General features: G+C 38.2%; 1 protein-coding gene across 1 annotated transcript in view; it reads left to right on the top strand.

The window, feature by feature from the left end:
* The window catches only part of B4GALNT4 (beta-1,4-N-acetyl-galactosaminyltransferase 4), a 189,853-nt gene that overhangs the window by 91,800 nt on the left and 77,574 nt on the right, over window positions 1-20,479 (top strand). Inside the window, exon 2 of the mRNA XM_015820061.1 lies at window positions 12,247-12,362. Coding sequence (XP_015675547.1) covers window positions 12,247-12,362 — 116 coding nt within the window. The remainder of the gene's footprint in view (window positions 1-12,246; window positions 12,363-20,479) is intronic.

Genomic DNA, 20,479 nt, shown 5'->3' on the forward strand with positions numbered 1-20,479 from the left:
TTCTGGGCCTGGGCAACAAAAAATTAGCTATCGGTTCTGCCAGCTATCGGTTCAAACCAGCTGAATCCCACCACTGGGTCCAAGAGAAGAGTCTTCTCTGCCATAGCTCTGGGAACATTGTGCTCTTTGAGGTGAGATCTGCTCTCTCCCTCTTGGCCTTCCAAAAGTGCCTGAAAACACTTCTGACAATTAGCTTAGGACCATGATGAGGCCCTCTCATTCTGGAGTTGGTTAGGTGATTAAGAGAAGATCCACCCTCCACTCAGTTTACATTTCAGTCCCTTTTTATTCAGTTTTTTTTTGTTAATTTTTAACGTTTCAAATTTTAATGCTTAATGTTTTTAATGCTTTGTTTTATATTGTTGTTTTATCGTGTTTTAACCCGCCCAGAGTCACTTGGCACTCAAATGGATGACATATAAATTTAATAAATAAATAAATTTTACTCCTGCAAAACTGCTTGGCTTTAGGAGAAATTCTTGGGTTATGGCATATCTAAAAAGAGGATTCTCAAACCCCCCTAGTTAGGTAGAAAAGCAATTAGCAGATACCAGTTCTTAGTCCTATAATAAGTGGTAATGACTTCATCTCTCTTATCTCTTCTTTCTTCTTCAGTTACTTTTTTTTAATGTGACAATCTTAGTCAGAAGATCTTCTGAACCAGAAATCAAAGGGAAACCACACATCATCTTGGTCCTCCATCATTTCTAGTAAGGAAGTAAAAATAACACATATTGGAATCCATTGATGTTGGGCAGCTATAATAAATTTTAATTAATTCATTAATTAACTCACAATCTAGTTAACTTTCATGAAGATAGAACCAGGACAACTTTTGCTAGTTTACAAACAAATAAAGGTTTTTAATTAATCAGTTTATTTATGAGCGTTCTGTCTTACTCATATAAACAATACACTGGATGGCTTACAAATGAATAATATAAGTAACAATAACTTAAACATCTACTGTCAACAACAGAAAAATAAGTTTGAAAAAAATGAAATTCTAGTAAAATTAAACTAAGACTAGAATTATAGTGAAACCTTGATTTACCAGATCTAACTCAATGGATTTTATCTGCAGCAAGCCAAATTATACCTCAATTTGCATAATATGGTCATTACACTAATGATGCAAATTGCATCATTTGCATCAATTTATATAGTTTGCATAATGAGATTACTCAAATGATATAAAATCTCTTTGTTTGCATAAATATTCTTCAATTTTCAGGAGTTTTATTAAAACTATGGGAAAAAACCTAAATCTGTAAGTGGTTAATGCCTTTATGAAAAGGTCCCCTCTACCCTGAGTTGAGTTAAATTTCTGGTAGACAGGTTTGTATTATTTTCCCAGCCGCAGTACCTGTATAGTTTGCGATTGCTTTCTTCCACAATGGTTTTTGATATAACTGTGAATTGAAGCCCTGCCCCTTTCTAAATGCATGCAAAGTGAATGAATGTACAAAGTAGTTTTGCTCCATTTTGAACCTGTTGCATATGGTTCTTCCTATTGGTTCCCCATCCATGTGCTAATCAGGTCCAACTCAACTTAGCTTTTTCAAGGTCAACCAACTTCACTTGGTGCACTATTTTTTTTATTAGGAATATCCAAAATGGACAAAAATGTGCAAGGTTTTCATCAGGCCAGATAATGTTTTTTTTGTTTTTTTGTTTTAAAAGCAGTACAGAAAAAATAGAAAAGTTGAAAACTCAGGCCAGATGGTTCAGGCACGAAATCTGTATTTCAGAGTCAGTCTACAGATTGAATGTAGTTGTTAGTGGCAGATATCATTAGTGTCATTTTACAACCGGCATTCAGAGGCAAAGAATGCTTCCCTCAGCTCTGAAAATAAAAAGTGTCACCTTTACTGTGGGTGTAAAAGAAATCAACTGAGAAATTGTGTGTTTGTTTTTGTGTCATTTTTTTTTCTGGCTGGTTATTTGAGCTGCCCTTAATATTTGTCTTAAATCTGCTTGATGGATTTTTCTAGCTATGCTTTACTCTCTTGCCAGTGTTAATGCTTTGTTTTTACGTCTCTCTTTATACATGTAATAGTTGTATTACTTGCATTGTTTCTTATATAGTGTTACCCACTGGAGTTTCTGGTGTCCTATTTGGAAGAAGTACAAATATTAAACTGAAAAATGTACATGTTGTTTCATCTGTGTCAATATCAGATGGATTTGAAGATTTGTTTGTTTCTCTATGTTTATGTGACTCAGCTGACTTTGTGTGTACATTTGGGGAAAATGCCGTATATAACTTATCTAGATCAGCAAGTATTAGATGGTAGAGTTGCATTTGGTTCATTCAAGGCCAGAATTGCCTTGTTTGTACCAAATCTTAGGCCAAGATCAATAGATGGACTGGATAGATCATTTAAAGTGAGTGAGGGCTCTGTCTGCAGTGTCTTCATTCCAGAAGCATTTTATTGAGCACTTTCCCCCTTCAAGAGTGGTAAATGTGAGTTTGAGTGATGGAAGCTCTCTTTGGTGATGGGATTTGTGTTACACAGGAGAGCAGTTTCCTGCCAATAAACAATTAAGATTCATTTCTGATGGCTGCAGCCTAGCTGACATCTAGTGCTCTTAGAATCCTCTTGACTGTATCTATTCCAGTTTTATTGGCTGGAGTGGTGGGCACTTTTCCTGTTCTTTTAGATGGTTCTATAGCAGTTGGCATGATTGGGCACAATATAAATGAAGTTTCCTAGCAAAGCTTCGAGCTGACAAAGATCACAGTTAAAGATGAACAAGAATCCTGCATTTGTAGCCAATTCAAATTACCCAGAAGCCAGCATTCTACCTTAGATATGCATTAGCAAAAAGATTATTTAGATATCATGAGGACAAGAGATGTTCCAATTTCTCAGAAGAGTCTGCTGAATAGCCATGTCTGGAGACGGGGTCTTGCTCAGACAGCCGTTCTTTATGTTCTCAGGCCTTTGATCAGTGGTGGGATTCAAATATGTGAACAACCGATTCTCTGTATGGATGCCGCTTCCAGAAGTCCATTCTGGGCTTGGGCAAGAAAAAATTATCTACCGGTTCTGCTGAAGTGGTGTGAACTGGCTGAATCCCATCACCGCCTTTGATTCAATAAGCCAAACATTAGCCAACAAAAAAAGTGTAAAGCAGGGGCCTTCAAACTTGGCCCTTTTATGACTTGTGGACTTCAATTCCCAGAATTCCTCAGCCGGGCACACTGGCTGAGGAATTCTGGGAGTTGAAGTCCACAAGTCATAAAAGGGCCAAGTTTGAAGGCCCCTGGTGTAAAGCTTTTATACAGTACTAGTTGCAGAACTATTTATGTGAGGCAAAATTGCTATGTGTTTAATGTTAGTCTAATGTGCAAGTTTTTGGCTAGCATAAAGGAGCTGGTGGAAGAATTTCAGGTATCTCACAGTGGCAGGCTTCTCAGACTGAGCCACTTGGATTACAGAAATCCCTTTTGAAAAGTGCATTTTTATTATTTAATTCAACATATGTTTATTCAGATTTTTTTAAAAATTAATTAAATTTATGTAGCCACCCATTTCACCAAAGGCAACATAGATTTCACTGCAAAGCCCCTCCATAAATAAGCAGCATCCACATTTTAACATTTTCTTAGTTATGCCTTTTTATACCTCACCATTCATCATTACTTTGACGTCATTTACGACTTTTTTTGGTCATTTTTTTCTTAGACATTAACACATTTAGCTTTTATTTCGATTCCCCCTTCAATATATCTCTTTCATTCCTGTTCAAATCTCTGAAATAACTGACTTCCAAGATTCCCTCACTTCAATTTTGTCTCAAATCATTTTTACAGCTCCCTTCTCATATTTTCAAAACAGCTTTTTATTTCCAATCAAGACTATTCTTTTATTGCCCTCCTTGGATCTCCTTGTTATCTTTGGTTTTATTCTTTGCAATAATCTTTCTCATGTTTTTTTCTTGCTATACAGATGACACTCTATCTTCTCAGACCTTCATGTTTTGCAGCTTTTATGCAATTTATCCATAGCCTCTTTCACTTCCTTACTCCACCCAGCATTATTTTTAATATTTCCTATTACTGTGTAACTCCATAGGCATCTTTGGTATTTTATTCTTTTTACTTCTCCAAGCAGCTTCCACATTCTTTTTTCTTGTGTTCACTTTCCATTCATCTTGTGAGGAGATGAATCTGCCTTTAATATTCTTTCATTCAGGGCTTGAACTTCCTCTCTCTACAGTATTTCTACTTTCACTCTAGTTTATTTCATATATTTCATTTTCTTCCATGTCTTGGAAGTATTAGAAAGTGGTCTGTCGCACATTCAGAATTCTCATCACCTTCACCATCATTGTGAATTCAATCTTTCTTCATAAACAGAAATCAAATCAGATATGTTTTGAGAGTTACATTAATTCCTTTGCCCTGTATATGTATGAATATGTTTGTGCTGAACTGTGTAATGTGAAATAAGCAGATATTTCTCTAAGCAGGTACTCATTAAAAAGTCACCATCCTTATTAATTCTTGGGCCTCTGAATGGTCCAGTTTCCTTTTTTTCATCTCTTTCTCACCCATCCATTCATGTCTCCTAGCAGAACAATTTTCCCAGTAGATCACATTCATTCAGAATATTGCACAGTTGTTTCCAAACACATCCCTGGTTCTTTTATTCTAGCCATTCACTGGATCATAACATGTAATGAAATTTTGTTTTATGTGCTTCCACAACAACCCAGATGATTGCAATTCACTTTCTGGCATATAGTCTAGCACTCTCTAATTAACCTGCAGCTTTACATCTCTGTGATTATCAACTCCAGTGAACAAGATCTGACCTCCTTCATCCAGATTTATTACCTACTTGGCCTTTTCTTGGTTTCACAGGCGTACAACATGTCTCTGTTCTTTCTTTCATTTCATTCATTACTTTGTGGTCTTTACCATTTCTCCTTTTACGGGCCAGTCGCAATCCTCTGTATACCAAGGCTCATCAATAGGTAGGTAGTAACCTTCAGCACCCTTCATGACTTTCATCAATCAATGCTGTGAATACCGTATGCAAATTCTTAGACAACTTAAAACTGAATAATGCCTTCTGGTCCTCCCATTGAGTCTTACTCAAGGGGTTCTGTTGGTCAACACAAAACATTTCCAATCATCTGTAAAATTGTCAAGCTTTGCAAAACTATCCTAAACTAGGTATGCCTTTAACAATGGATAAATTGATTCATTTTATTTATATGTTTATACTTAAGAGCTGCCTTTTAAGCTACAGCTGGAAAGATGATATATAGTGTTCTAATCACTGTGTGGTCTTAATTCTGTTCCACAAAAGCCATGTTGTCTACTGTATTCCTTTATAGTCCTTCTGTTTGTAGTTGCAAAAGTTTTCTTCTAGATGGGTGACATGCTGTTTACATGTAAACAATTAAGGAACATCTGGTAGATACTCCAGATGTCTTTATTGTTGAGATTTGGAAAAGCTAGTCTTGAAGTTCTTGTCATTTGGTTGATCACAAATGTTACTAAGCTTCAGACCCTGCATTCGATTGGCTTTTCATTAATAGAACTGACCGTTTGTTGTGGGAAATTAAGGCTTTTTTTCATTTGATGTGCACATATTAGATCACATATACAGAAAAAAGTTGCCAATCTCTTCAGTAGCAAGCCAAGCTTATGCAGTCTTATATCCTGTATACTACAGTTTAGGGACAGATGGAAGAATTACTATCAGTGCTGAGTCACACATCTTTGAATTCATCTATAAATTGCCTGTTTGCTGTTATTTTCTCTCTCTCTCATCTGTAAAATGCTTCAAGTTGCTTGGTACAATTTTTCGAATTTGCCTCAGTATTTGAGCATTAGTAATTGCCTGAAGATAAGTGGCTATTGTAGGTTGGAAAGTCTAAATAGAAACAAAAGGGGGGGGAGGAATATATACTAACCTTAGCTATCATTCTGAATAGTACTTTGGGATTTAAAAAGATATTGCCTCTCTTTGGAGAAAAATCTTTAAAAAAACCAAAACTATTTTAGCCTTCTTAGTAGCATATGATAATAGTCTATATATCCCAATCCTTTGAGCAGATTTTTTTTTACTTCAGACACAATACTTGTATAGAACGTAATTGATATCACATCCTTCAGTTGTATGCAAGGCAAATAAGAGGCTATATTTATGCAAAAGGAAAAACGTGAATCTAAGATGACCTTCCAAAAAGTAAAAGCATAAACAGGAAAGGTTAAGATAAGCATAAATATAAATTGTGTGCCCAGTCTCCTTACCTTGTCAACTTAAGGTTGTCTGTACTAGCTGAAACCAATCCTGGCTTTCTCTCTCTCCCTGTGTCTGCACATATGGGTAATCCTCGACTTACAACAATTCATTTAGTGACCATTTGAAGTTACAATGGCACTGAAAAAGTGACTTATGACCATTGCAGCATCCCCATGGTCACATGATCTACATTTGGATGCTTGAGAATTGGTTCATATTTATGATGGTTGCAGTGTTCCGGGGTCATGTGATTCCCTTTTGCGACCTTCTGACAAGCAAAGTCAGTGGGGAAACCAGATTCACTTAACAATTGTGTTACTAACTTAACAACTGCAGTGATTCACTTAACAAATGTGGCAAGAAAAGTCGCATTTTTAAAACTCACTTAACAAATTTCTTACTTAGCAACATAAATTCTGGGCTCAATTGTGATTGTAAGTCGAGGATTGCCTGTATTGCACATGAGATGCACACACATACACACACACACACACTAATCTGCCATAAGCTATTCTGTAAAAAAGAGCAAGTATTTAATAAATACTTATATATATAAGTATTTATTAAAATGAATTGCCTTTTTTAAAAAAAAATGTATTCCACTGAAAAAAGTACAAACACATTTTATTCAGCCGCCCTGAGTCCGGTAAGGAGAAGGGCGGGATAAAAATTGAATAAAATAAAATAAATAAATAAATATTCTCCACCCTTCTAGCAGAAACCACCTAAATGAAGGATAAAAAGAGAATGGAGGAAAGGATAGCTGCAAACGGGGGAGGTGGGTGGGTGGGAAATAGAGGGAAATAAAATTGGATGGAGGTGACACTGCACAGGGAAGGAAAGAAAGAGGCACCTTGTTTAGATGTTACAAAAATGATTTACTTTTGGCAAGCAAATGACTTCTTCCCAAGCAAGAGCTAATCCTCCATGGTACTCATGTTTTGCAGTCATTTGTACTTCTTGCCCATTCCGGAATTGAATTCTTTGGAGAATAAAGAAATGCCTAATCTTAAAGAAGAGTCATTCAGAGCATGGCCAGTTTCAGAAAGCCTTGGCTGGCAGTAGTTAGGAAGGCCAGGGGTTGCCCAAGAATGCCAAGCTTCTTGGTGTTACCAGCTGAATGGTGTCACTGAGCACCTGCCCATGTGTTTGAGAGAGTACTTATTAATGCACTGGCTGGAACTTAATCAAGATCACATGAAGTGTTAATACCACTTTACAATGCCTTGGTAAGGCCATACTTGGAATACTGGTCACCATGATGTAAAAAAGATGTTGAAACTCTAGAAAGAGTACAGAGAAGAGCAACAAAGATGATCAGGGGACTGGTGGCTAAAACATATAAGGAACAGTTGCTGGAATTGGGAATGTCAAGTAGTCTAATGAAGAGAAGGATGAGGGGTGACATGATAGCAGTGTTCCAATATTTCAGGGGCTGTCACAAAGAAGAGCGAGGAATGACGCAGATATGAAAACAGAACAGAAGAAATTATAAGATGAATCAAGAATAACAAGAATAAGTCACCCAGAGTTGTTCAATGTTGAGATGGGCAGCATACAAATGTAATAAATAAACGCACAGTGCTTACAGAAATGAATCTCTTTCTTTGCTTCCATCACATCCATAGAAAACGGAGCAACATTATTGGAAACTGAATTGAATATATATACTAGTTCTTCTGGGCTGCTGAACAATTTTTGGTGTCATGAATCATGATAATTGTTCTAGAACATCTGGAAGGCCAAACCTATCCTGCTGCAGGCTCCAGCCATACATTAACACAGAATCTTGGATGATTATCAGCTGAAGATATTTCAGTGAAACAAGTGATGTAAACAAAGCTGAGGCTTGCCTGCAAGGCTTGCTTTGAGAATGGGAACATGCTGAAGAATTGTCCAGGTCACAAATGAAGGCGAAGGTCAGTTCAGTTCAAGGATTTAGAGCCAGATCAAATCCAAAGATTAGAGATTCAAGAAGCAGAATCCACACACGAATACCATGCACAAGCTAGATGTCAGACATTGTTTCTAGCAAGGAGAACAAAGGCAGAGTAGATTCTTTTATAGACCTCAATCAGCTGTCAAAAATAGAAATATTTACTTCTTTACTTGGTGAGAAGTCTAATAGACCTCTATTCTGCTCTCCCCTCCACTCACTATGTCTGTGAGCTGGAAGGTCTTACGTCCTCCTCTGACTCTTTGAGTTGCTCAGGTGTTGCTTGTGTTTAATTGGCCTCATGTGATTTTTCCTGAGGCTGCATACCTGAAGCTTCTTCTCCAGAATCTCAGTCCTGAGCTTGATAGTTCATGTTCTTCCTGTCAGGACTGATATTTCATACTTACGCTATTGACTGGTGCTGTACCATATAATCCCATCTTGTCTCCATGCTGCTTGACATGTACATGAAACCAGAGGGATGATCATTTAGTGATTTAAACTGGTTCACTATCAGTATGCTGATATTTCCCTAATCGAACTCCACCATCGAACTCCAAGTGTCGGTATTCTAAAATATTGCTTAAGTTTCATGATAGGCTGGATAAAGATGGATGTACTGCTGGTGTTAGCCCTTTGAGGTAGTCCACGCAAGAAGCACAACCAGGAACATCAACACTATCTTTATTGTAATGTTACATTAAAATGTTGCAAGACTCAAAGTATTTCTCCCCTCCTCTCTTGAGACTCCAAAAATTAGGGAGGGCCCCTTCTGAGATGCTTCCCATGGTTTTCTCCCACCTGCAGACTGAGCTATTCTTATAGGTATTAAGAGTATTGTCTGGGTTGCAGATCTTCCTCTTGCCTACCAAAGTCATTCCCATAATCCATTACACCAGATTAGTAAGAAATTGGATTCAAAGATTAAATCTGTCCTGAATATTGATGCCAACATTTTAAGCCCAAATCATTTAAGGTCTCTGTGAAGAACTTGTTTGAACAGGCTCTTTTGAAGATGTCCCTACTTTGAGAAACTTCTCTTATCCTGTAGTAAGGTTCTTCTATTGAATCCTTTCTAGGCTATGAAGTGCATTCTTTCTGGAGCTGGACTGTATTGTATTTAAAAAAATCTTTAAAGACATCTATTTAACCAGGCCTCTAATCCCAGAATGTTGGAGTTGAAAGGAAGTTTATAGGTAAATTCTAGTCCAACCCTTTGCCTAGTGCACCAGAACTCCTTGGATGGTCATCCCACCCCTATTTGGATACTTCCACAAGCAGAATTATTTACTCCTGTTCTAGGCAGCTTGTTCCACCACTTAATAGTTCTTCTACCAGGAAAGTCCTTCCAATATCCAGCCTTTTTTAAAATTTCAACTTGTTACTGCTTGTTCTGCTTTGGCTTGAACAGAAAACAAGAGTTGCAATTATCATCTTTTCTTTTGCAAGCTATAAGTTCTGCTCCTTCAACCCTCCCCAAAGCTTGGATTCCAACCTCCTTATCATCTTGATACTTCTCCTCTGAAATGTTTCCAGCTTCTGCATTGTAATTTTCAAGGATGGTGCTCAGAACTGAAGAGTGCTCCTACTGCAGAAGAGCCAAGACAGATTATAATGGAGCTCTTATCTGCCATGACTCTTTGATGGCCATTTATTTTATTATCCGTGTTTTGATTTACTTGGTTTTTTTTAACTCTGTGTGTTTTGTTTGACGTTTAAGTTTTCTTGAACATTTATTTTCCACAGAAAAGTGGCACATCAAATAAATAAGATAAATAAATGATAAGCCCTATTTCCTTTTCATTTACGCCATAATTTTTATTTATTATTGTGGTTTTTAGTATCGCCTGTTCACCGCCCTGAGTCCCGTAAGGGAGATAGGGCGGTATATAAATTTAATAAATAAATAAATAAATAAATAATTTTTAACTTGCATTTCAATAAACCAGAGAATCTAGATCGAATATTCCAGATGTTCCTGTTTCTCAACTCCCAACGTTCTTCACCACTGACAGTGGGGAAAGTTGTTGGGAATTGTGATTGTGACAATGAGCTTCTTGGGAATTTGTGATTCAGTAGCATTTCAAGCAACACTAGTTCCTTACCTCTGTAATAAGTCTTTGTACAAGGAAAGAATTCATCAGATTTTACAGGTATCTTCATTACATGCCAAATCTAATCAATAAAACTAGAGGGTGGAGGATTAGTTTATAAAGGAAGGGGTGTTTATTTGGCACATATGCTGTCATGTACATATGTTATTGCACTGGCAAAGTCTAGTCCCAAAGATTGAGCTACCTCTATTTAGAACAGTAAGTAGCAGATGTTTACACGAAACAGATGCTGGTATTGTAATTTCTCATTGATAATTGCAATGTCTGTAATCTCACCAGCTGTGTTAGTTTCAGGGTTTCATATCCTATATTAAAGGGTACATGAAAATGTATGAGAGAATGAAGTTGAGAATATTAATGTTAATTAGCCTAATTCAAGATGAAACAATATCCTCAAAGAAGGGTTGGGTGGCTCGTTCTAAATCTGTCTGCTCTCTTTATCTTAGCCAGTAGTCCAAAGAAGCTATTTAAATCTATCTGCTTGCAGGGTACAAATTCAAGCATTTTTTTATGTTATCATTGTTCATGAATGATTTAAATTAATAATAAACAAGCTGTTGTTGCTGTAACATTTTTTGTAAACATTCCTCTAATACATGGAAATGTTGAGGTGGATACTAGCAAATTCCATAAATGTCCAATGGTACTTCAGTAGTTTCAGTGGATTTTTGGAGTTCAAGGAATTTTGATTGAAAAGAAATACTTATACCAGTCCTAACTAGCTTAAGTGAATTTTTTGTTTGGACATGAACATTTTATTACTGTAGGTTTTTCTCTAGCTGTTCGCCCCACTTCATTAGGTTATCACTTGGCAGGAAATTTCTCCTGTTAACGCTGCACAAACACTAACCTATTTCAAGTACTAATCACCCAATATTTCTCCTCCACACAATAATTTATAAGCTTTGCCACAGGAGATTGTGTCCTGCTTTTCTTTTTATAAGATGGAAGAGATAAAATTCAGTGGTTGGGTGAAAAAGTAAATTCTCTTCAAAGAATTTTTAAAACTCTTGGAAAAAAAATCAACTTTATAGAAACATGGTGCATTATAGGAAAGAATTGTATAGCCTTATTTTCTGTTTGCTTTCAAGTTACAATTCTAAACACCAGAAAGCAATCTGGAAGAAACTGGGGAGATAGTTGGCATAGTGTTTAAAGTGTTGGAATATGTCTGCAAAGATCCAACCACGCTTACCATGAAAACTCATTGGGTGACTTTGGGTGAGTGATTCTCTCTGAATCCAAACCTATTTCACAGGATTATTTATTGTGGGGATAAAATGAAGTGACATTCCAGTATATGCTGCCTTAAGTTCCTGGTCAGTGGGGGGAAAAAGAGAAATAAATGTAACAGGGGGGAAAAAAGCCAAAATGCAGTGAGGAAAAAAAGAATAATTTAACAGTAACAAAACATTTAGCTGAAGTATTGAACAACACTACAAAAGCATTAGTTTGAGGGACAATGCATTCCAATTTCAAATACAATACGAATAGTAGCATATTTATTGCATTATGAACTCGCCATCCGGAAAGGATCCAGAGTAGCCTGAGAGAGTTAGTGACCCAAGCACCCAGGGGCTTTTTGAAGAACTATTAGGTTGTGATTGTTGTCACTGTAACCCTTGCAGGGTTTGTTGTTTTTGCAGGTTAATTTCAGAAAAAATAACATATGTATTTATTTATTTGCAGGCATTTGTATTCTATGCTATTCCAAGTGTCGAGCATTCCGATATTAAAAACATAAAACATACAGCGATACATAAAAATGACAATAATCATATGGGCAGCTTGCTCAATAATGGATTAATTCCTGGATTCACTCTCACTGGAGGTGGAAGACTGGCATCAGATAGGGCGAGGGTTGGTGCAGGCCTTGTCTCTGTGCGCTGTCTTCTCATGGCTTGCAATGCATCTGCTTTTTCTTTTGCAGATGGTGAGCGACTGGGAGAAGAGACAGACCCTGGCAAGCGAGCAGCTGGGGCCCATGTGCCCTCTCCTCACAGGAAGGCTGAGGACTCCAGTGAGAGCCGGGAGGAAGAGCAGATGGTAACTTAATTTGTGCCTGGCTTTGTGCTTTTTCTCTTTGTTGCTTATTGAAAAATAAAGATTTCTAATAATGTTTGTTTGGGAAGTAGATTGCTAGAATAGTAGGAAAATACTGTAGGGAAGTGATTCTTCCTGATTCCAGTATGCTTGGGGAAGGGGAGGGATATCTATGAGGAAGTGTTTTGAGGTATGAGCATGATATAGACATCAGTTAGAAAGCCAGCAGTGCCACTGCTAGGAAGACTATATCAATATTAAACAGGAACATATGTTAATGGTGTCTAGATGAACTATTTGGGATCCACAGGGGATTACTTTGGATTAGCGAAAAGTTGTCCGAAAAAAAAATGTTTGCTAAATACCCCGAAAAAGGGGGATGGTATAGTCCAGTGATGGCGAACCTTTTAGAGACCAAGTGCCCAAACTGCAACCCAAAACCCATTTATGCATCGTCGGGTGCCATGTGGGTGTGGCCCATTGGCTGGGTTTGGCCCATTGGCTGGGTGTGGCCCATTGGGTGGGCATGGCTGCGGTGGTAAAAGTTTAATCAATTCCAACTTTGCAAGATTTTTTTTTCCGCAAGAAGTTGAAATTGACTGATTGATTGAACCGTTTTTTCCCCTTTTTTTGCACATGGCGGCAGAGGCCTAAAGCAAAAAGGTTTTATAAAACCCAGCTGAAGGCCTAGGACTGGGGCAATGGCGCATGTGCCCACAGAGAGGGCTCTGAGTGCCGCCTCTGGCACCCGTGCCATAGGTTCGCCACCACTGGTATAGTCATTGGGCTCTTATTTCTAGAGTTTCTCTGTTTCTCTGAAGTTATGTATAAGTAGATGGATGGTGTTCCATTTCTCCTCCATGTCTGAGTTTAGGTACAGCCAGAAGATTAGCCCCTGTCATTACCTGCTTCAAAAGTTCTTGGTGCAAAGAAGAGTCTAACCTTCTCCCAAGCTTAGAGACCAAAACTCTTCCTCACCTTCTGAAGGTGCAGTGCTTTGGACTCTGATTTTCTCTAGAACTAAAGAAAATCAAAGACACTTTCCAACCTCAGACTGACTAAGTTCATATATCATTATAAACTATTACTTGTTTTGGTAACAGCTTGTTGAATAAGATACAGTGGCCAAATCCACTTGCTATGCTAAGCAATAAACTATTTTTTAAAAGCCATAGTTTCTGGGTTCTCACATCATGGCTTAGTACAGTATATAAGAGAGCCAGTTTGATGACGTGGTTAACGGCACAAGGCAAGAACCTGGGAGACAGGGGTCCTAGTCCTGCCTTTGGTGCAAGTTCAGTGACTTTGGACCAGTCATTCTGTCTCAGCTCTAGGAAGGAGGCAGTGGCAAAGCATTTCCAAAAATCTTGCCAAGAAAAATGTAGGGACTTACCTAGGCAGTTGTCAGGAGGCAAGACTGACTGGAAGGCACACACAAAAAGCCTAACCATGTCTTTAAAAATAATGAGAAAACAGTGAGAAATTGTATTACTGTACTCTGTGAAGCCAGTGTGGTTGAAGGAAGACTTTCTTCTCTAGGATGTTAAGAAGGGCAGGGGTTATTAGGACTACTGTCAAGCTGTCAGATGCAATTACAGACCCCTGCAATATTACACAGTCAGTGGGAACTAAAATACAAGCCTGCCTTGGTTTTACTGAGGTATTGATATATTGTCTGAAAGTCAGTGACACCTGGCTTAGACAGTTGGCTAGAGTTTTGCCCTGGTTAATAGTGGTTTAGAAGGATATTTCAGGCTGTTGCATTTAACGTAATGTAGTCCAGCATGATTAATAATCTGTACAGATGTGTTCCTGACCTCCAATATTAACATTTTCCATGTTGTTATTCCCCACCCCCTGGGAAATTTTCTCTAATAATGGTTTGTGGCTCTTGCAAAGGGTGGGGAAGCGGGTTGGTTGCTGAGGTCAAGTTCCGTGACAATTTTTAAAATTGGAGTTAAAGTAATTGTGACATCAACATCCCTTAAGAAATATCTTTGTGAATGAAAGAGACCCAGACTATAACATACTGGAGAGTTTTTTGATTTTTTTTTTTTTTTTGGCTGGGAGGATTATTCTTTAAGCAGCAATTTACTGGGCTTGGCAGCTGGCACTTAATAGCTGAAGGAAAAATTAGCAGGGCTTTTGTCTGCTGAAGTTGCAGAGCTACCTTATTAAGCTGTCTCATAAGGCTGGTTAAGAGAAGATATTAACACTCCTGTAGAAAAGAATACCTGTAGTTCAGATATCTTTGGTACTCTCTGAATTTGGTTGTTTGCTTGCAGAGCAGTGGTGGGATTCAGCCGGTTCGCACCAGTTCGGCAGAATTGGTAGCTAATTTTTTGTTGCCCAGTCCCACAATGGACTTCCGGAAGCAGCATCCACACAGAGAACCGCTTGTTCACATATCTGAATCCCACCACTGTTGCAGACGTTTCATTCATTAACTAATGGAATGTCTGTAAGCAAACAGCTAAGTATAGAGGAGCACCAAGGACTCCATTAAAGCTTTATCATAAAGCAGCTGTTAGCACGTTGCTTTATGATAAAGCTTTGGCTCTACCAGAATTGTTCTTTACCCTGGCTGGAAACAGTAAGCAAATTGGCACAGAAAGAGCTTGATCTGAAAGGGAGGGAAATGATTCCGTGCCTGCCAGTGATAACTTCCCTTGTGATGATGATAGTGGTGACTATGTGAAAGGCATCAGCGCCTCAGAATACAGGTCGTCCTCAACTTGCGGGTAATCCTCGACTTACAACAGTTCATTTAGTCACCGTTCAAAGTTACAACGGCACTGAAAAAAGTGACTTATGACCGTTTTTCACAGTTACGACCTTTGCAGCATCCCCGTGATCATGTGATCAAAATTCAGGTGCTTGGCAACTGGTTCGTATTTATGACCGTTGCTGTGTCCCACAGGTCATGTGATCACCTTTTACAATGTCAATGGGGAAGCCAGATTCACTTAACAAGCAGGTTACTGACTTATCAAGTGCAGTGATTCACTTAACAATTGTGGCAAGAAAGGGTTGTAAAATGAGGCAAAGCTCACTTAACAAATGTCTCACTTAACAACATAAATTTTGGGGTCAATTATGGTCATAAGTCGAGGACTACCTGTAGAAGAGAAAATATTGACAAAGTTGGGTGAGAAGTAATGCAGAACACATAACATAAGCTCAAGAAGAGTATTGTATGATACGTGGCCATGTTACGTGGACACAAATCCTAATTAAGTCCCCTGCATGAGCAATAACATTTAACAGTATGTTGATTACGTGTCTTTAGAGATAAGGGCAGAATATGACCTAAAACAGTGGTTCTCAACCTGTGGGTCGGGACCCCATTTGGGGTCGATCGACCATTTCATGGGGGTCGCCAAGTAAGGCTGTCCGCCATTTTTTTTGTCCGCCATTTTTTCCCCCTTTTCCAGCGGGTGCCTTACCTCCCTTGGGCTGGGCCAGCTGGTGGTCGGCCTGCTCTGTCTCTGCCGCTTGCCAGCTACGCCTCGGCCAGCGCAGGGGGCGGAACCACACATGCGTGGTGCTCCCGGGCAGGGAAAGTCCTCGACTTACGACCGGTTGGGTAGTCCTCAACTTACGACCGGTTTAGTCCTCGACTTAAGACCGGTTTAGTCCTCGACTTACGACCGGTGGGGTCGTGGCATTAAAAAGGTTGAGAACCATTGACCTAAAAGGTATGTACAAATCCATGCAGAAGCATGTCTCTCGCAGCAGTTGGCATGAAAAAAAAAAATAAAACCCAAAAAAGTACAGTTGCTGTCATTTTACTAATGACTTAATCATTTTTGTAGTCCTTAATTTTGGCTGCCTTGTTAGGATGGGAATTTTGGAGCATGTGGCTTTAAAACGTGGTACGCCTAAGCATACTGACTTTCTGATACTCCATCTAATATCATGGACAGTGCCTGTAAGAGTTTCCAGTTCAGATCATGTTTCCCAAAGGCGTTCCTGCATTTTCCCAATGCTTTTTCAGTCATTTTTCTGCTGCAAAAGAATCAGACTAGCTTCATAATCTTTCTGATTGATAGCACTATGAATTGTTCATTTAGAAACAATATTTGGCTAGACTGCCCACGGAGCTGTGAACAGAAACCAAAACTCTTGAAAGCCAGTTTATCTCTAATAGTACATTTTGTGGAACAAATATTCCAAAGCTAAAGTATGCAGATATTTCATAGTTAATTAACTATGCATATTTGAATTAAATTGCCAAGTTATATATGACATTGGCTTTTCAAAGAATCTGGAATGTTGTTTCACTAAATATATGTATTTCAGTAGCAGATATATATACTCAGGATTAGGATTAGGAGCTTCCTGCTGTGATATCTCCAGAGAGATTGCAGTTTGTTTGTTTGTTTTTTAAATGAACAGTTTTATATCTTCTTTGCTCCCCCTTTGGATGCTATTTAGAATTAAGGGAGCACCTCACTGTGTATTGCAGCTTTTCTTCAGCCCAGGAAAGAAGCTAGCATGAGAGATGATATTGTGTGGAGGAGCAAGAAATACAAGAACCATCCACTGGAAGCAGCGATGGCCTCCCCTTGAGTGACTCCAAGCAACATTTCATGGAATCAAGCCTTTGTACAGACCACACAATATTTCTTTACCTTCAAGCTGCCAATGTTACACTGTAGAGCCTCACCCAGGCTCTTCTGAATTCCAGGCAGCAATGTAACATTGTTGGCAGATTTATCTTGCAATGCGACCACAAGCCTGGATTCAGAATCATGGCAGCCAATAAATTAGTTAAAAAGTTGGTCAGTCACAAGATTAAATTATGGGCTAGGACAGGGGTAGGCAACCGTGGCTCTTTTATGACTCGTGGACTTCTGGGAGTTGAAGTCCACGAGTCATAAAAGAGCCACGGTTGCCTACCCCTGGGCTAGGATGATAGAGTACTGAAATTCCCACAGTGGAGGAATGAATTGTAAAATGGGCAGAATTGGCTGAAATGACAAAATTAATCTGTTTGTCAAGGAGAAAAAGACATGTGCTTTTTTAAAGAGTTGGAAACCTGTATGGTGTTTTTTTTTTCTGAAATAAAAAAGTGAAATGATAATTTATGGATTTAATGATTGAAAAGATGAGAATTTTAAAAAAGTGAAATGATAATTAATGATTGAAAAGATGAGAATTAAATTAGGGATTGAAGGGATTTCTGGAATAATAGTTAAGAGGGAAGGGAGACAAAGCATTTGCTAATATCTGTTGAAGGGAAGGTTGGAAGTCATTATAATTCATAACTTTAGTTTATTTCCTTTATTTTATTTTCTATTTTTCTTCTTTCTTCTTTCTTCTTTTCTATTTTCCCCCCTTTAGATCTGACTTTTACTGCGTATAAAATTCTTAACAAAAATAATGAAAAGTTGGTTCTTAGGCTTGCCTTCCTTCCATTCTGATCATAAGTGTAAAGCTATTTAGTGACCCTCGCAACCATCTTTGAAGAAATCACGGACGAAAAGAAGGCACAAACAGACATTTAAATCTCAGCAGCCTTTCTTCCTTTAAGTTAGCCTAAGCAGCAGCCCTAGAGGTCCCAGAAGAGGTCTAGACGCCTTTAGTAGAGAAATTCTGTGATCCTTCAGCAAGTTCTCTGTTTAACTTTTTATTCAAGTTGCAGTATCTAAAAGCCACTGTTCTATAGAAATGTTTAAAACAGCCCCTAAAGGCCATGGGTTCTATCAGCTCCTATTAAAGAAGTCTGCAGGGATGTTGTCGTTGAATTTTTATTCATTCTTTCTTGACTTCTGTTTTTTTAAAGCTCCCTGCATGAAGTAAACAAATGTGTCTCACTCTCACCCAGCTTGTTTCTCCTCTGAAACGCTAATTTCCTGTGCAGGACAGTATTCCAATATGCAATCTCCTACCGGTATTCTGAACAGATAATATGTTCAAGAGGGCTGTATTTTGTGATTCTGCTGAATACATTTCCTGACTTGCTTTGATGCAGATAAAAACATTCTTCTTTTTATTTTCCAATTAGATTACATATTTGCTGCACAAGGGCAAGTAACAGATGAAAAAATAGGTGTAACTGGATCATTTAAGGCTAATTTTAAAGCCATTACGCTGGCTAAAATTCCAGGAAATAATTTAAAATTGATTATTTTGGTCCTTTCTGGGTTTCTTCCTATAATAGCCTTCTGTTTTAGATTATCTGGCCTCATGCTTTTTTGTTCATTACAAAATTAATTTCCCCTCTCCTAGGGATTGCCAATATCTGCCAAATTTCTTGGCACGGAGTCTTTTTTCTTTTTCTTTTGGCTATTGGCTATTAACTATTAAAGACCTCACATTTTGCCTGGTCTTACCTTAGAAATGAACAACATCTGTAGGACTGCAGCTATTAAAGATGGCAGTTCAAACAGCAGGAATTGATGGTGTAGTAGAAAATTATCTAGAGTAGGATGGTAAAGGAAACTCAGTCTGGGCTCTTTAGCGCTACATTGAGGAAATATACTCACAACACAAATTGAAGCATGAAAATACAAACTAGACTGACTTTCCTAATCTCTGCTGCTGTAGGACCACACCCAGGTTTCATAACAACCATTTAGAATGAACTGTGCTTTTAGGAAAGCAGTCTATATTCCTCTTAAGAGATTGGAAGCAGTAGTAAAATGAGGAAAGGAACATGGATCATTAACATTTTGTATGCTTTCAGCTTTGTTCATGTTTGTCTCAATCTCTCTGTGTTCAGGAGTGTTATGAAGTGCTACCATCTGTGATGCTTTAAAAACTGTCATATTTATCCTTACAGTATTTTTTCTTTGCTGGTCTCACTGTTTTCAAAACAAATAAAACAGATAAAGTTGCCAGTGCCAATAGATTGCCCAAGGAAGTAGCAATACTAGTAATGCTTAATTTTTCTGGCAATCTTCTCTTTTGTAATTGACTGCAATCATCGTTATTTCCTTTTATCCAGTCTTCTTATCATTAACATTTTATTGTTATATTTATGACAAGAAATAACATTATTTTAAAGTATTTTGCATGGTATATGCCCATAGATTAGTTTCACTGTTGTATAAAAATATATTCCATTCTAACATTATTTGTCAATATAAGTTGCTTTATATGGAAGGAAGGAAGGAAGGAAGGAAGGAAGGAAGGAAGGAAGGAAGGAAGGAAGATTTTATCTAAAAGATTCACAACTGCATGAAAGTAGAAGATATTTATTCTATATACAAAATGCAAATATCTTCAAAAAAAGCTCTCATTTGTGCAAACTAAGAGCAATGTGTGAAGGGAACCTCAAGAAAGACCACACATTCAAGAACAAAATACTAGTTGTTAAATTTTTCAAGAAATAGAGAATCTCCTCACCATGAAATGAGTCTTCTTCCACAATCTATCCTAATTTATTCAGAAATATTTGGACTTGATGCAAAAAATGCCCTGGACTCATTGAAAAGCTTGCAAAAATTAGACAAAATTATTCCAGAATTCAGTATTGCAAATCAAAATGTAATAAAGCCTAGGACACAGGCTTCTCATTGTTGATTGAGTTTAAGAAAAAGAAACAGACATTTAACCACACCTCTGATCATTTAAACCGCTATGAAACATTAAATGTATGTTGGTATAAAAATCAGAACTTGAGAGCTCTTACTATTTACTAGGCACTGCTCCTTTCCAGATTTGTAACTTTGCACTCATTAAATAATTTCTAATCCTTAACCCCAAGCATTAGTGTTCAGCCTCACCATCCTTGTTAACAGGAAGAAAAAAGGCAGCTCCTGTGGGATGCTGCAGGTGCACTGCACTCTAACTCCTGTAGCTACAGTATGTGAGGATTGGAGCCATGGGCTGGAGAGTTCCTGGATAACCATGCACATCCTCCCCCCAATGCAGGCTATGGAAAGAGGTCACTTTGCTGCTGTAGGGATTGCTGGGCTGGCTGACATCGCTGCGGGATCTGCTGCCACACAATTTCTCTTTTTTCCCTTTCCCTTTAGGCTTGGTTTGAGTCCCCTTTTCCATAGTCAGCTCCTCCTTACTGGAATGCTGCCCTTTGCCCCATTATGGTAGACTGTGCCCCACCACTTTCCACTGCTACTGCAGTTTTGAGGATGTTCCAAACTGGATTCATT

Source organism: Protobothrops mucrosquamatus, unplaced genomic scaffold (assembly GCF_001527695.2).
Source record: "Protobothrops mucrosquamatus isolate PMUCROS unplaced genomic scaffold, P.Mucros_1.0 scaffold1049, whole genome shotgun sequence".
In the NCBI taxonomy this organism is placed as follows: Eukaryota; Metazoa; Chordata; class Lepidosauria; order Squamata; family Viperidae; genus Protobothrops; species Protobothrops mucrosquamatus.